Consider the following 17,624-nt stretch of genomic DNA (forward strand, 5'->3'; position numbering starts at 1 on the left):
ATATATATATATATATATATTCCCTATATATATATACACACACACATATACACACACACAGTTAATTCTATTAAGAATATTCCTTTCAGGGAAAAATTACTTATATTTCCAAATTTTTTTATAATTTCTCCTTAAACATTTTATGTTATTCACAAAATTAGTTATTTTAAGATTTCAATTATCCATTATACCTCATTATTTATGATTCTCAACTGCTTGGTTAAGCTTCTGTGTGTTCAGATGACTGACTTTTTGGTACCCTGCCATATATCTATCATCTGTTATTATGATCTGTGTTAGTCTAAATGCAAATTTATTCTTACATTTGAGATTTTCTGTCTTTTCCTCCTGAAGGTATGGCTGTGAATAACTGTCTCTACTTTCTGCACTCATTATGTTGGGCCATTTTGCACTTGCCCTGCAGAAATGTTTGTGTATATGAGAATTGTGTTTCCCCCTAAAATGCTAAGAGTGTAAAAAATAGCTGAGAAGAAGGTGGGATTTAAGGTAATAAAGAATAATATGTAAGTCATAAAGGACTGGAGTGAATAAGTCAAGACTCAAGGTTCTCTGTTGTTCTCTGCAACAACAACTTAGAAGTTTCCTTAAAGATGTTGTGATATGATGAGATTTTTTTGAGTGTTTTGAGTTTTCTTTCCACTTGTTTCTCTCTCTCTCTCTCTCTCTCTCTCTCTCTCTCTCTCTCTCTCTCTCTCTCTCTCTCTCTCCCCCCCCCCCCGTTGCTCTCTTTGTTAAGTGGTGTGTTTTCTACAACCATATATCAAAACCATTATAATTTGTTTCTGTCAGCTCTTGGATGGATTCACAGTGGTACAAATCTAGGCTTGTATAATACTAGTAAAACAAACAATTTAAGAAAAAAATAAAAATACAACTGCATAAAAACTAGGGAAAGTGACATGACTTCACGTAACAACTGGAAACCCCTTTTAAAAGCTCTTTTTATTGGAAAGATTATACTCCCTCTGATTAAAACACACACATGGATAACAACATATTTTCTGCAATAGCATTCTACTTGATAAATTAAAAAAATGCTCAATTTTTCTTAGACTCCTCATTAGTGTAAAAATAACAAATAGAAGCAGGACTGATTAGGAAGTGAAAAATTGCACATACATGTTTAAATATGATGACCCTAATTGTGGCTGTATCCGAAACTGAAGACATCAGGAATAATCTGCCAATCTAATTTGATACTGTGAAGACTGGTTAAAACCACTCACCTAGAATGATAAAAGGGTTTGTGTTCTTCTGTCGGGTTAACCACCAAACTGCAATCAAGTGCGCTTCAACATGGCTCTTACTTTTAAACTATGCATCTGAGAACTTGAATGCAATTTCTTGATTATTCCCAAAACATCTTCGACCTGAGAGCAATGTCACTGGGTATTTGTTAATGATCCAGGGACCGATTGATTTCCCTGCTGAGAAATTACCTTACACAGCATTCAGTTTATTTCCTCCGTTATTATATTTAACTTGAAATATTCATATACCTATATGTAAGCTTTTTATATTTTGGTAATTCATTTATTCACATCTCAGTGTAACCACGTAACTTTCAGTGATTCCCACCGTGTGTTGAAGCAAGCTGCATGTTTTTGGTTAAAGAACAATTTACATATGCCTAACGTTTACTTTTAAAGATAAAAGAGTTTAGTATTATGAACTTTTTAAATAAAATGACAATAAATGACAGGTTAATGGTATATCTATAATTATCAAGAATTCATCAGTTCTCATGACTCATCTCTTCCTTATAGAGAAATACCTCAACTGTAAAATTGACAAAAGTACTTGAAATAAGTGTCTTCATGAAGTAGATACAGTACGTATTTTAATTTTCAAAGTCATTTAATGTCTTTTGAATAAACTTTTGCTTAAGTATAATTTATGAATTATTTATTTTCAATATTTTATTTAATTTCATTGAACAAAATTATGATAATATCTATCAGAAACCATATATTTATTTTACAGCAATGGTTATTCTGTTAGTTAGAAATTCCCGATTTCTCCTTTTGAGAATTTTTTTTAATTCTTTGTTCTTTCTACTCCAATATTAAATATTCTTGGAATTTGTGGAAATATGACAGAATCTGGATCTGGAGAGTTGATCCTCTATTGACTGATGACTTCCTTTCTCTTGACTAACAGGTGGTCTGATCTATCAGTTGCATTTCCTATTGTCCTCCTTGTATCTGGGATGTGATTCATCACATTTACAACATTAAGAAATGGCAAGGATGAAACCCATTCCCCGCTGTTCTTAAATTTTCTTTAATGAAAAGGAAAGGACACACCCCTCTCATTATTTGGAGATTTCATTAAGATTGCCTTCATATAGTGAATGAAATTTCTACTATGCTATGTTTCTATAATTGAGATGTTGGTCAAAGAGTCTCATGGAAATCCCCAAATGACCTATGCTGTTACTAAGACAATAGTTCTTTTCCCACAAAAACAGCAAGGCCACATTGATAAAGACAACACCCACACAACTAACTGAAAATGGAGATCAAGATGGTGCCTACAAAGAACCTTCACCCTCATGTTCTAGTATTTATGGCATGGAAAGGTACTCTGCAGGTTACCAGAAGAAAAGAGTGAACACCAACCCAACCTTATGACATTTTATCCACAATTTATTTTTTCCTGTAAGGTATGCTTGGGCAATTTGGTACCAAGATTGTGGAGTAACCAAGCAAAGTTTGATTTGACTCAAGGCCAATTCCATATGATGGAACCCATACCTGATACTGCATGGGTGACAAAAAACCCTAGTCTAGATAGCACAGAGTCCTAAGGTATAAACAAATACGTCTCATTGTGATTATTCTATTATAGTCATAAATGGTTGCCAAATTCAGTCATCATCAGAGAAGATTTCCCTATTTTCAATGGGAACAAATACAGAGACCCAAAGCAATACATTACACACAGAGTCATAGACAGATAAGAGAAACACACACACACCTTCAAACACACAGCTGTAAATGAGGTTTCTTCATTAAATTCCTCCCCTCAGGAAACACTGAAATAGAGGAGGCAGAATGAGTGGGAGAGACAGAGAAGACTGAAAATACCAGCAGAAAAAAGGCTTTTTAATACAACAGAGCAAACCTATTAGGAACTCACAGAAACCGAATCAACATGCAATGGGCCTACTTGAGTCATCATCAGGTCCTCTGTATATAGAGTATAATTTTCTATTTATTCTTTTAAGGAAGCTCCTGCATTTGTAAAGAGTTGAGTCTCCGATTCTTCAAACTTTTCTTAAGGATTTTTTTTTATTTTATTTTGGCTTGGGTTGTTCAATTTTGAATTGATAGTTTATTTTATCTTAATGTATTTTATATTACTATGTTTTGTTGTTATCTTCTAGAAGCTTTTTCTTTTCTAATGAGAGACTGAAAGGGAGTAGATACAAATGGAAGAGGAGGTTGGGAAGAACTAGAAATAGTAGACAGAGAAAAAACTGTATTCATATTACATTGCATGAACAAATAATCTGTGTTTAATAAACAGAAGAAAAAAGTGACAAGGACTATGTATAACATTGTCAAACCTTTAAATTAAATTTATTTATATTGCAAGTACTAAAGCTTCTGTGTGTTTATATTTAGCAAAATCATTGTACCTAGGATATAAGGTAAACAGTACCTAAATTTTCTGTGACACTGTGATATTGAATACTAATGGATAAAGAAAGGCAGATTTTATATATTTATTTGTCATACAATAAATCAAAGAGATGTGGCAGAACAGTTATTTTTTCAAATACTGATATTCTACAATACAGTATTTATGCCCATATGCTGTGGTCAAGTTTTTTGTTGTTTTGTTTATTTGTTTTCTTGTGTGTTTGTTTTAAAGCATCATAAATTAAACAGAGAAAAAGGAATGGAGAAGAGACCAATTTTGGCTTCTAGTTTCAAAGGTTTCGATCATGGACTGACTGCAAATGAAAAACTAATATCATATGTTTAATATCATTTAAAACATCCATTAGAGGTAAATATTTAGCCTAGAATAAAAATACTGATCTTCTAAGATTATTTTCAAAGGGCTAAAATGATTTCTCAGTGGTTAAGAGCACTGACTGCTCTCCCAAATGACCAGAGTTCAATTCCCAGCACTCACATGGCAGCTTACACTGCCATACATGCAGAAAAACAAAAGACATCAATGTGCATAAAAATAAAAATTAAAACAGGTTATTTTCACCTGAAAATACAGTTTTTGAAATATATTTCTTACGAAAGAACATATTATAATGAAATATATCAACCAATTGTTTCTCAGACTTAAAGCATTAGTTCTAATTCAGAAAGTAGGTCTTCATTTCAGTTAAAAGTTGTGGCTGTAATTATCACGGTAGCATTATATATCAAATGGCAATGACTTTCTCTTATTCCTTTGAATTTTAAAAAAATATATTCTTATTTTAGTTTGCATTTAATATTTTAAAATATGTTTAAGAGAACTTTATTTTGACAAAATTATAATTTAGATGGGTTGTGGGTCTCTATCTAATGAAGCACACATGTAATGTATTAGGATCCTCCATAATATCTCATCTAAAAATTTAGTACCAAGTATGATTGTTTGGATTCTTCAGTTTTAATATTTATGAAGTATGTCCCATAGAATTGACTGAGAAGAAATTGAGGGGAAGTCTCACATGTGGTTTAAGATTCACAATACCGTGGGTGAAATGTACATTTTTTTTACCTTAAGCTGTCAAAGTCCTATAGCATCCTTCTCACAGTATGTATTTTCTCCATCAGCTGGTTTTGTGATCAATGGTTCTATTGGTTATTTTCAGTTTGGAAGCTCAAATTTTTCAGTAAAATAAATGTGAAAAAAATTGATATGGGAAGTGGCCGCTTTTTAAAAGGTAGAGAGACCACACCCCAATGGGCTGGTATCTCAGCAGCTATTGGCTGAAGGAGCGGAAGGAGCTCCCGCAACACCTTTTTACTTTGCTATGCACTGGTTTTAATCAGGACCATCATTGTGATCATGGGTTCAAATGCATCCATTGAGGCCACTTCCCTATCCTCTCTCTCTGGCTTCCGGCGAGTAGGCTCCTTTCCTGATGAGCAGAGGGCTGTTGTCTGGGATGGTGATCTGTAAGTTTTTTCCTTTAAATAAATAACCATTCTATTAAACATAAAAAAATTGATATGGGAAGTAATTAATCAGAAAAATGATGACACATGCAGAAAAAAATATCACACAGAAGGAACAATGTTTTTGTATCTTCCAAGAAATTTTCTCAGTTTTATGACTCAAAAATCACTTAACTTACATAATGAATTATTATTTCTTTTGTACAGATAACTATTACTTTATTATCAGTTAATTTGATTTGGCCTTACTATGCACACTATGTCCATAGTTTGAAGTATCTTTAAGCACTAGAAAATTCCATTTGACCACTGTAGTTCACTATCCCTTAGCTGATAAAATGTTGTTTTGAATTGAATGAGAAAATGGGAAGTGTCAGGAAAGGTTGGTACTGACAAGAGTGAGGGAAAATGGACTAATGGTAAGAATAGCTCCCTGAATTCACTTGAAATTGTAAAGAATGCATTCAATAAAGTTTTAAAACAGGAGAGAAAAATGATAAAAAGATCCTCTAAAAAGTCTATCCACATATTCCTTAGATCTCCTTAACATATCTATTATCTATCTATACAGGTATTTATAATACACCATACCTATTTTTTGCAAAAAATATTCTTGAAGGACATTGACTTTCATAAAATAATAGTCCTGTTTAATCTCAGGTAAGAAAAATGCATAGGCAGCAGGAAAAGAGGGGTTAGAGAGAGAATCCACTGGTATTAGTTTAATGCCTGCAGATCTTCAAGATTACTACATATTCATCAGGCTTTATGTAGTGTTCTCATCTATGCTACAGCTGATATGAATTATTATATTAGCTGATATTAATTGTAATAGCTGTTACCATAAACCTCCATCATGGTGACATATTCATTACATTGATTGTATCCTGGTTTCATATGAAACAGGATATTACTGTTACTAAAGAATATCCTTGTGCCATTTTTGTGACTTGTATTTTTTCTTACCACCTTAATAATTCTCCCCAATTCCTAGTGAAATTAATTTTTCCAATTTTTCTTTTTAATGTTAAAGTACAATATTTTTCTGTCTGTACCCTGATTATTTTTCTTACTATCTGCAATGATCATTTGAATAATTACAAATGATATGATCTCATGTTTTAGTGGCTAATGATATTTAATAAATATGCATTTTTCATCTGCTAATCTGCAGATGAACGTTTAAACTGTTCATATGATAGCTACTGTGGAAAATATTTCTACATTCATGGGAATGTAAGAAAGTTTCCAACAAATTGGCAAACTATTGTTTGCTTGAATACACAGTAGTGGAATTATAGAGTTGGTAATGGTTCTCATTAGTTCTCATTTATATTTGCATCACTATGGGTTTAACACAGATTAGTATGCATGGTATACAATGGCTATACTGCTAAGCTCTATTCCCAGCCTTTCTTCAATTTTTGAGGAACCATTAAATTGTCAAAATTAATACATTTTATTAATATATTATACACTATTTGACATTGATGATTACACTGTTTGAATTCTCTTTCTCTAGAGTCTCACTAGAAGTTTTTCCTTTTGAAAATAGTCACTACCACTGCAATTAATTGCATTTTATTGTTGTCTGGATGTCTATTTTTTTTAAGAATTAAGAATATTGAGAATATGCAAAATTCAAGAAGTCCTTGTTTTTTTACTGCTGAGTAGTACTCTAATATGTATATATTCCATACTTTCTTCATCCATTCTTCCATTGAAGGGCATCTAGGTTGTTTCCAGGTTCTGGCTATTACAAACAATGCTGCTATGAACATAGTAGAGCATATACTTTTGTCGTATGATAAGGCATCTCTTGGGTATATTCCCAAGAGTGGTATTGCTGGGTCCAGGGGTAGGTTTCCTGAGACCGCCATACTGCTTTCCAAAGTGGTTGCACAAGTGTGCATTCCCACCAGCAATGGATGAGTGTACCCCTTTCTCCACAACCTCTCCAGCAAAGGCTATCATTGGTGTTTTTTGTTTTAGCCATTCTGACAGGTGTAAGATGGTATCTTAAAGTTGTCTTGATTTGCATTTCCCTGATCGCTAAGGAAGTTGAGCATGACCTTAAGTGTCTTTTGGCCATTTGAACTTCTTCTGTTGAGAGTTCTCTGTTCAGCTCAGTGCCCCATTTTATAACTGGGTTAATTAGCATTTTAAAGTCTAGTTTCTTGAGTTCTTTATATATTTTGGAGATCAGACCTTTGTCAGTTGTGGGGTTGGTGAAGATCTTCTCCCAGACAGTGGGTTGCCTTTCTGTCTTAGTGACAGTGTCCTTTGCTTTACAGAAGCTTCTCAGTCTCAGGAGGTCCCATTTATTCAATGTTGCCCTTAATGTCTGTGCTTGCTAGGGTTATACGTAGAAAGTGGTCTCCTGTGCCCACGTGTTGTAGAGTACTTCCCACTTTCTCTTCTTTCAGGTTCAGTGTGTTTGGACTGATATTGAGGTCTTTAATCCACTTGGACTTGAGTTTTGTGCATGGTGATAGATATGGATCTATTTTCATTCTTCTACAGATTGACATCCAGTTTTGCCAGCACAATTTGTTGAAGATGCTCTCTTTTTTCCATTGTATACTTTTAGCTCCTTTATCAAAAATCAGGTGTTCATAGGTTTGTGGGTTAAAGTCAGGATCTTCTATTCGATTCCATTGGTCGACTTCTCTGTTTTTATGCCAATACCAAGCTGTTTTCAATACTGTAGCTCTGTAATAGAGTTTGAAGTCAGGGATGGTAATGCCTCCAGACGATCCTTTATTGTATAAGATTGTTCTGGCTATCCTGGGTTTTTTGTTTTTCCATATAAAGTTGACTATTGTCTTCTCCAGATCTGTGAAGAATTTTGATGGGATTTTGATGGGGATTGCATTGAATCTATAGATTGCTTTTGGTAGAATTGCCATTTTTACTATGTTGATGAGTGAGGTAAGCCAGACCCAAAAAGAGGAACATGGGATTTACTCACTCATATTTGGTTTCTAGCCATAAATGAAGGACATTGAGCCTATAATTCGTTATCCTAGAGAAGCTAAATAAGAAGGAGAACCCAAAGAAAAACATCTAGGCATCCTCCTGAATATTAACCTTCATCAGGTGATGAAAGGAGACAGAGACAGAAACCCACATTGGAGCACTGGACAGAAATCTCAAGGCCCAAATCAGATGCAGAAGGAGAGAGAGCACTAGCAAGGAACTCAGGACCGCGAGGAGTGCACCTACACACTGAGACAATGGGGATGTTCTATCGGGAACTCACCAAGGCCAGCTGGCCTGGGTCTGAAAAAGCCTGGGATAAAACCGGACTCGCTGAACATAGCAGACAATGAGGACTGCTGAGAACTCAACAACAATGGCAATGGGTTTTTGATCCTACTGCATGTACTGGCTTTGTGGGAGCCTAGGCAGTTTTGATGCTCACCTTACTAGACCTGGATGGAGGTGGGTGGTCCTTGGACTTCCCACAGGTCAGGGAACCCTTGATTGCTCTTTGGGCTGACGAGGGAGGGGGACTTGATTGGGGGAGGAGGAGAGAAATGGGAGGCGGCGGCAGGGAAGAGACAGAAATCTTTAATAAATAAATAAATTAAAAATAAAAAAAGAAACCATACTGCTCTGGAAAATACAACAGCTATAGAAGAGAGAACAAAATATTCAGGAGAAACCATAAAGTGATTATTTTGAAAAACTTCTATAAATGAACAAAATTAAAAATATGAATAAAAAAGAATATTGAGAATATTTTACATATATTATTTTCAATTTGTAAACCAAATTTTGAGAATGAGAATTCAGAACACTAATGAACATCTACATATTTTGAGCTTCTCTTTTTTACTATAGTTAGCTTCGATTCCCTTACATATTATTAACATTGAATCTTGTTACATGTATTTTTCTGCAATATTTCATGTGTTTCTTTGTGTTTTCTCTCCTATGTATTTTGTTTATATATTCATAATGAGATCATTAATTTCAATGTCAATTTTATTGTCTATTATTTCTGAATTTTCTATTTAATTTCTGCAGTTCTTCAGCAATTTCTCAATTTTTTTATTACTTTCACTGGACTCAACTAGCAGAAAAGGCTTTGATTTTACAAAGATGATATTAGTTTCTAAAATTAACAATATTCACATATCAAATGGCAATAAAACAATTACAAGTCTTAAGTTTCTAATTTAAAATTAATTAGATAATTATTTTGTTAGTGTGATAAAATTATTGAGGCTCAATGATCTCAGTTATGAAAATGAAAACAGTCATATAAACACAAATATACACATTTTGTTGTACAACTTTGTATGGTTCAATATCTAATATATATACACAAAGAAAAGAATTGACTAGATGATATTGGCTAATATGATTAGCTGTTTTATAATTAAACAATTACATCCATCTCTACAAGCAAAGAACAATGTATACTAAGGAGAGAGACTCTCCACCCAAGGAAATGAGTCCCCAAACAACAGGGCAAAAATCAATAGTACAGTAAGGGTCTGGAAGCTCTGTAAAGCAGCTGGTGTGACCCAATATTGAAAAGGTAACGAGAAGTTGGAGTCCGATGTTGAAACATAATGGGGGCATATTTGGGTGAATGGACCATGAACACAGTGTTTGTTTCCTCTTTTCCCAGTTTCATTTTAAGGTGGTCTTCATTACTTCATGGAATGCTCACATTAAATGTATAGTGTTCTGAGTAGTTGCTATGTTACATTTCAATCATTTCATAGACAAACATAAAAGTTTCTTTTTACTAATAACAGGAATCTGGTTCACTCAAGTGAAGAATCAAGCTTATCTATTAGAATATTACTTTGCTAAAAAATAACCACTATAAATGTTACTTTACATGGAAAAATCTATTGGTATAAGTACCTTTATATGAGGAGGTTCTGTGGTTGACTAGTTTTTTTTTCAATAGTAATCACAAAGAAAAAGAAGATGAAAGAGAGTCTGGATCAGAAAAGCCTTGGCAATAGAAACAGTGTTTAGAATTCAGATTTACAATCTTGAGAGAATCAAAGTGAATGATTATGAATAAGTTCCAGGAATTGAGAAATTAAAAGAAGGAGACGATGGTGTTGAGTTTCCAGAAGGAATAGTAAGGAGATAAGAATAAATAAGATGATATAAAAATATTAATATCACAGACTACAGAAACTGTCCATGTAAACAAGAAATTCCCATGGTGTGTAGTGAACTTTCCTTTCACAGGTTCTTATTTAGTTCCAACCAAGACTGCGGATTGTTGATCTGAAGTCTGTATATTCTTAACTCTGATTTCTGATGTTCCTGGATATGTGGTTTCTTTCTAGATACAGGCTATACTTCTCATGTGTTCCAATCTGTCTTTGTACCAATGCATTCATTCACATTCCACAGCATTTTTAACCTTTAGAGTACTTTTGGTTTTAAGAATATTCGAGAGTTTGTGATGAAAATGAAATTTGTCATTAGCCTGAATGGTACTGAAAAATTAAATTGAAGTGATATTTCATTCAATTCTATCATCACAAAAGTAACCATATGTAATATTTTATTCAGATTTGTAGTTATATGCTTATGTTAGATTGAACTGTTGGCATGGATTTTTCAGGAATTCTTTCAAGGCACACTTTACATCTTTATTCCTAAAGCTGTAGATGACAGGGTTCAGCATTGGTATCACTAGGGTGTAAAACACAGAAGCCATCTTGTCAGTGTCTAATGAGTGGTTGGTCCGTGGCTGCAGATACATGAAGAGAAGTGTACCATAGAACACCGTGACAGCCATCATGTGGGAAGCACAGGTGGAGAAGGCTTTCTTCCTTCCTTCAGAGGAACGGATCCTCAAAATAGCAAGGATGATGTTGAAGTAGGATATAAGAACAATAGTCATAGAGAAAAACAAGTTTGTCCCGGAGAAGAAAAATACTACAGTTTCTGGGAGGTAGGTGTCAGAACAAGACAGTGCCAACAGAGGGACATTGTCACAGTAAAAGTGGTTGATTACATTGGAAGAGCAATAACTCACAGAGAAGACACAAGGAGTCACAACGATGGCTGTGAAAAAGCTGAAGAAGTATGTGAGTGAGACCAGCAGAAAGCACATGTGCCGAGACACCACCACCATGTAGAGCAGGGGGTTGCAGATGGCCACATAGCGGTCATAGGCCATCACAGCCAGCATGAAGATGTCTGCAACCATGAAAAGCAGGAATCCTCCCAGCTGGGTGGCACATTCATAGTATAAGGTGGTTTTCTTACTGACTAAGAAATTGACCAGCATTTTTGGTGCAATGACAGTAGCATCTCCAAGGTTGATGACAGCCAGGTGTCTGAGGAAGAAGTACATGGGTGTTTGAAGTCGTGAGTTCATGGTAGTGAGGATGATGATGCCCAGGTTCCCTGCTACTGCCAGTGTGTAGATGAGCAGGAAGACAAAGAAAAGTGGTACCTGCAGTTCTGGACGTTGGGATAACCCCATGAGTATGAACTCAGTGACATGAGTGAGATTCTCAGAAGCCATTTATCTGCTATGCACATCTTCTAATCAATAGAAAACAAAAGTATTAAGAAATTGTTAAAATTATTATCTCTATTAGATAATGTGTAGTTAAATGTTTTATTGTGGATCAATGTATTTAAAATCAAAACAGTTATTTATAATAAATTTTAGTCATTTCTTGCCTCATTTGTTTTAACCAGAACTAAAACTTCATCAGAGAATAATGAGTGTTTAGAAAGGTTTGCATTATTTATTTACATACTTTGTTTGCTTGCTATAAGACTCCAAGGGTTACTTTAGTCTAAGCTATGTATGTTTTCATATGTAAAAATGAATACACACACACTCACACACACACACACACACATTACACACATCTGCCTTACTAGACAAGCAGTCAAAGGTTTGAATAGATTGTAGACTGACTTCAGAGCATATGTTTCTTAGAATCCACTGCTCACAGTATCCTTCACTGATTTCTCCTCCGGTTTTCTGTTTCAGTTGCCCCAACTCAACTCTAGTTTTTGATCATCCTTTATGTTAGATACTATACTATTGTAAATTCTAATCATCAATTTTTATCATTTCCTTCTGGAATCTATTTCTATATTTGATTTCAGCTTACTCATATTCTCTTTAAATTGTTTTTTATTTCACTTAAAATGATTTGCATATTTTTTTGGTACTGGATCTGACTTAACATTCCAGTCTGACTTCTAAAATGAAATCTTCAACCCTACCCTCTCCCAATCCTGGTGCAGGATTGCTGACATGTGTAACCACCCTTAATAATTTTATTTTACATATATAAAATATATTATTATTTTATATAATATTAATCATGCATAATATTATTTATATAAATATGCTTTAATTGTTTCAATAAAGCAAAATATGAGGCATAAGATATTTCTTTTTTTGTAAAGCACATACTCTATCAATAAAATTGTATCAATAAAATTTATGTATGTTTCTATTCCACAGGATCATGTTGCAATACATTTCCAAGTATTTTAACATATAATGAGACAAATGAGTAATCTCATTTGAGGATCTGGGTAAAACAGGTACTAATGTTATAGCCTTTGCATTATGAATTTGTGGTTTTATTTGCTTTGAGAACTATTTGTTGTTTATCCACTTATTTTAGTACATTCATAACTTTAGTACATGTGATACATTTAGAAATAAACAATATTATTTAAATGTATATGGTTATATCCTAAAGAAATCTTATTTGTAATTATTCTACATTTAAATATTCCTCTATTAATGATCAATAATCAATTGTTCCTGTGAAGGATCTTTGAGTCTGGAATTTATATGATAAATAAATCATGAATTTGTATACTGAAAAAATTTTAGAGCAGATTATAAAATAACATAAAAAATGAATAGAACATGTTCCAGCTCAGAGAAGTGGTAAATGTTTGAGTAGGTGGAAATGTGATTACAGTGTTGTACAATGACCTTGTACATGCATTAAAATTTCCTATTGTACCATACGATAACTATGCACAAATACCATGTGTCAATAAACATTGTATTTTTAATGCTATGTCACATAATACCAAACAATGTATTTAATAATACAAAACACAATATAAATCTGGAATATTTTTATAATATAGATACAATTTATTCAATCTATATATCCTATATCTGAAAAGTTGATATGTCTGTGTTTCCCTGTTTCTCCCACATTTCCTGTGACTTATCACTCTGCCTTCATACACATTTGTTTTGGTAGGAGGCTAGCTGATACTTGATGTCTTGTGACTAACTTACATTAAGGAGACTATTTCCTGTCTAGTTGTACACATGAAGTTCAAGACATTATTTACTTTGACAAACAATGCAGAGGATATATGTATTCTTATTTTAACAATAAGAATCAAGGATAGAATAAGCAATTAGTTAATTGAATTTTTATAAGAATTTGTCCAATTTCCTTTTTGGAGTTTGATTACTTATATATGTCTAATATCTTTAATTACTACAAATTTCTCCAAGTACTGAAAAATGACTAGAGACATACTCAAAAACAACATCATTGTCATAAATATATACTGTTGAAATGAGTATCTGGTAGAACAGAATAAGGCTTTCTTTTTGTTTTAAACAGTATCTTGTTTACTTAAACATTTCTCTCAGAATTTTTATTTTTATATTTTCAATTTTTATATTTATACAAATTAAGTAGTAGTTAGAAATATTTAATCAGCAAAACTACACAAAACCTCAATAGCTCAACATTTAAAAACAATGTTAATCATATTACTGTCCCATATTAACTCTGAAAGTATCAGGGTTGATTAAGAAATAAAACTTAAAATGTTCATAATTTACTTTTGAGATTTCGAGAATTTATTCTATTGAGTCCTCGACATGTATTTTGTCTTTTCACTCAATCAACAGTATTCTAGAAACAAGATGTAAGTCTTGGTGAGTAAAAGACTCAAACCCTACCATTTGAAAAAAAAAAAACCTAAATGTCTTTGTACATCTTCCAAAAGTTCTTTATAACAAAAAGACTATTAGCACTAGAGTTTCTTTAAGTTTTATGGTTTCTTACACTTGATTATGTGAAGTTAAAAAAGAGAAGAACAAAATCAGTAATTTTGCAATTATTCTCTAGAAAAGTAGAACTACATGCAGAGATAGTTTAGACACAGCCACAAGTTCTAAGGCAGATGAGAGCTCTCTGTACCTATGAAAAATATTCCTCTTTAATCATCATTTCTTCCTGAGAATAAACATCTCTGTTTAATTTATCAATAAATGTATTGGATATTATTAAGGTCTGTTAACATCACTGAAAGGGGAAATCAGAACTGATGCTGAAGTTGCAAGGTAAATGAAAATTCCAGCTTGAATATATTTTAAATTAATTGTTTTGGAAGACACTTGGACTCTGCGTCTATACTAATAATAAATAAAATATTTGGTACAACCAACCTGCATGGAGCAACCATCAAGACCTAACACCAGTGTTTCCATTTTAAAATAAATGAAAGGTTTTGCATTTGTCCTGTCCCCGAAGACTTCTCACTGAAATGTATTTCCTTCTTTCCTAAAGTCCCTGAACACAAAAAATAAATTTCCAAATAAAACAATGATTCCAGAGGGATAGGCAAACAGTAATCTCAATTAGTCAAGTCCCTATTCAAGTTTCCACAGAAAGTTTGCATATAACTGTTCCTGAATGATTGTGCTATAAGGTGGATTAAATGATTGTGGCCACTTACTTTTTCTTGTGTCTTCAATGCTATAACTTGTAACTTCAATGCTATGACAAATTAATTAAGAAATACTGAAGTTTCCACAGGGAAAAGATGACTGTATAAAATGGTTGCATATTTAGGTTTGTTATGCAAGTTTCCTTGGACACTGTCTCATCACAATAATAAAAATGTAATTAATGCAAAATTTTTGTTTGGAAATTTTATTTTGCAAATAATATAAAATAAGATGATGAAAATAGTTCAATTTTGCCTTTCATCTTTTTCAAATTATTTTCATTAAGTATATCAAACAAAGGTTTTATTGTGGCATATTCATACATGTACATGATTTATCTTTCCACTACTTCTAAACCTATTTTTGTTGATATTCTTCTATTACCAAAATAATTCTCATTTCAAGATATGCAAATATGTATGTGTGTATGTAGGTGGAGTTTCTTGGACTTCCAGCTCCTAAATGACATGAAAATTCTTCTTAAGCATGAAATCTTAGTGTTTGTTTAGGCTTGTTTTCAATTAGCTCTTTTAACTTTAACCTGTATAAAATAATCTGCATTCTGACAGTAGCATGATACCCCTCCTCTGTACATTAAGTTTGACTTCCTACACATCTTGTAAGCAAATTGCCTGCCTCAGTTTCTTCCCCCAAGCTCCTCTCTCTCCTGGGACATCCTGCCCATCCTCTTGTCCCTAGCTACTGTCCATTGGTCTCTTTATTAAGCCAATCAGAAGATATGTTAGCAGATGAGGTAAAACAGTGGCACATCTTCACACAGTGTGATCAAATATTATGCATGTGCATGCATACATAAATATATATTAGGTCAAATCTCTAGTCTCTATGTAAGAAAAATGTGCAGTATCTTGTCATTTTTTTCTATTACACTCTCTTGTTTTTTTTTCACTCTCCTTCTAAGCCCTTTCTATTCACAAGTATAAGTACTAATCTTTCTAATATTAATTTCTAATATAATTCAAAAGAAAGAAATGATGTTAAAATTTAAATGTTACCCCAAACACTGAAGAAATTAATGAATAAATGTGTAATAGATATAAAATGCTAATGGCTTATTACAAATGGCATGATCAATCTTAAATGATATTTTAACATTGAAAAAGAAATGTGAAAATCTGAATAACATTCTCTGGAATATTTATTAGAGAAATGTGCCACATTTCTACCACATAAAGGAATCAGTAACTTTTTCTCAGCACTATGACTGTGAGTCTGTTCATTGTTACCCACTGAAAAAAGCAGAATTTTCTGCTCCAAGCTCAAAGTTATAATTGTCTTTGGATATAAGTATAAATATGTAGGAGGCAGTTTTACTTGTTTATTTCATAAAGAAAATGGTAGTGAATTTTCTTCTTTGGCTAATCACATGAAATGGAAATTATTTTAAAACTTAAGCAGTGAGATTGTGCATGCAAAACAAGCGTTCTGTCATTGAGATTAATGACAATACTCTCACTTATAATATTTTGAGGAAATATATAATAATCCACAAAGCCTGTACTAAGTTATATTCTATGGAATGTCTTTTCATTTTTCTTAATGATTATTCTCATCAAAATGCTTGTGTGTGTGTATGTTTGATTATAGCCATGGTTATTGCACTAAGATTATAACTCAGGTTTACTATTTATATTTCTCTAATAGATAGTATTGAGATTTTTATATAATTAGTTGTCATCCATAGGTCACATTTTGAGAAATATATATTTAGAATGTTACTTAGTTTTAAAAATTTGAAGATTTTTTTCTTTATAATATTTTACATTTTCTTTATTTTTCCATTCAAAAATTTACATTTCCTCCCCTCCTCCCATTCCCCTCCCACTCCCACTCCTCCTTCACCCTCCCTGATTAGGACAGGGTACCCTGCCCTGTGGGAAGTCCAAGGCCCTTCCCACTACCTCCAGGCCTAGGAAGCTTTGCATCCAAATAGACTAGGGTCCCAAAAAGCCAGTACATGCAGTAGAAACAAGTCCCAGTGCTTTTATCAATGGCTTCTCAGTCAGCCCCCATTGTCAGCCACATTCAGAGTTCGGTTTGATCACATGCTCATTCAATCCCGGTCCAGCTGGATTTGGTGAGCTCCCATTAGATCAGTCACCCAGTCTCAGTGGGTGGACCAACCCCTCATGGTCCTGACTTCCTTGCTCATCATCTCCCTCCTTCTGCTCTTCAACTGGACCTTGGGAGCTCAGTCCATTGCTCTGATGAGGGTCCCTGTCTCTATCTCCATCCTTCTCAGAACGAAGATTCTACGGTGATATTCGAGATAATCTTCAGTGTGATAGTGGGGCAAGGTGGCCACTTCAGGCACCCTCTCCTCTGCTGTCCAAGGACCTAGCTGGGGAAATCCCCGTGGACACCTGAGATCTCCTCTAGAGCCAAGTCTCTTGCCAACCCTGAAATGGCTCCCTTAATGTAGATATCTTCTTCCCTGCTCCTATATCTGCCCTTCCTCCATCTCTACTTCCCCCCACTCCTCTAAGCTCTCCCCAGTCTTTCCCTTTTCCCTTCTCTCTCCCTCCTCCCCTTCCCCCAACCCCATCCCCACCCCTTCCCCTATCCCCATGCTCCCAACTTTTGCCTGGTGATCTTGTCTACTTCCAGTATCCAGCAGGATAATTATATGTTTTTCTTTGGGTTCACCTTCTTATTTACAAGTATATTATGGTTTTCTGAATACAGGAAGACAACATTTTGGTGAGTGA

At 33.7% G+C, this 17,624-nt stretch overlaps 1 protein-coding gene across 1 annotated transcript; it reads right to left on the minus strand.

The window, feature by feature from the left end:
* Positions 1–10,728: 10,728 nt before the first annotated feature.
* Positions 10,729–11,676, minus strand: LOC142833678 (olfactory receptor 8J3-like). The gene has a single exon (XM_075945370.1). It carries the CDS (start codon positions 11,674–11,676, stop codon positions 10,729–10,731), a length of 948 nt encoding a protein of 315 aa, XP_075801485.1.
* Positions 11,677–17,624: the final 5,948 nt, after the last annotated feature.

The sequence above is a fragment of the Microtus pennsylvanicus genome, chromosome 1 (genome assembly GCF_037038515.1).
Source record: "Microtus pennsylvanicus isolate mMicPen1 chromosome 1, mMicPen1.hap1, whole genome shotgun sequence".
Lineage (NCBI taxonomy): Eukaryota > Metazoa > Chordata > Mammalia > Rodentia > Cricetidae > Microtus > Microtus pennsylvanicus.

What these genes read in the sequence shown, in the direction of transcription:
- LOC142833678 (XM_075945370.1), bottom strand. Translation starts at nt 11,676, where the DNA reads ATGGCTTCTGAGAATCTCACTCATGTCACTGAGTTCATACTCATGGGG.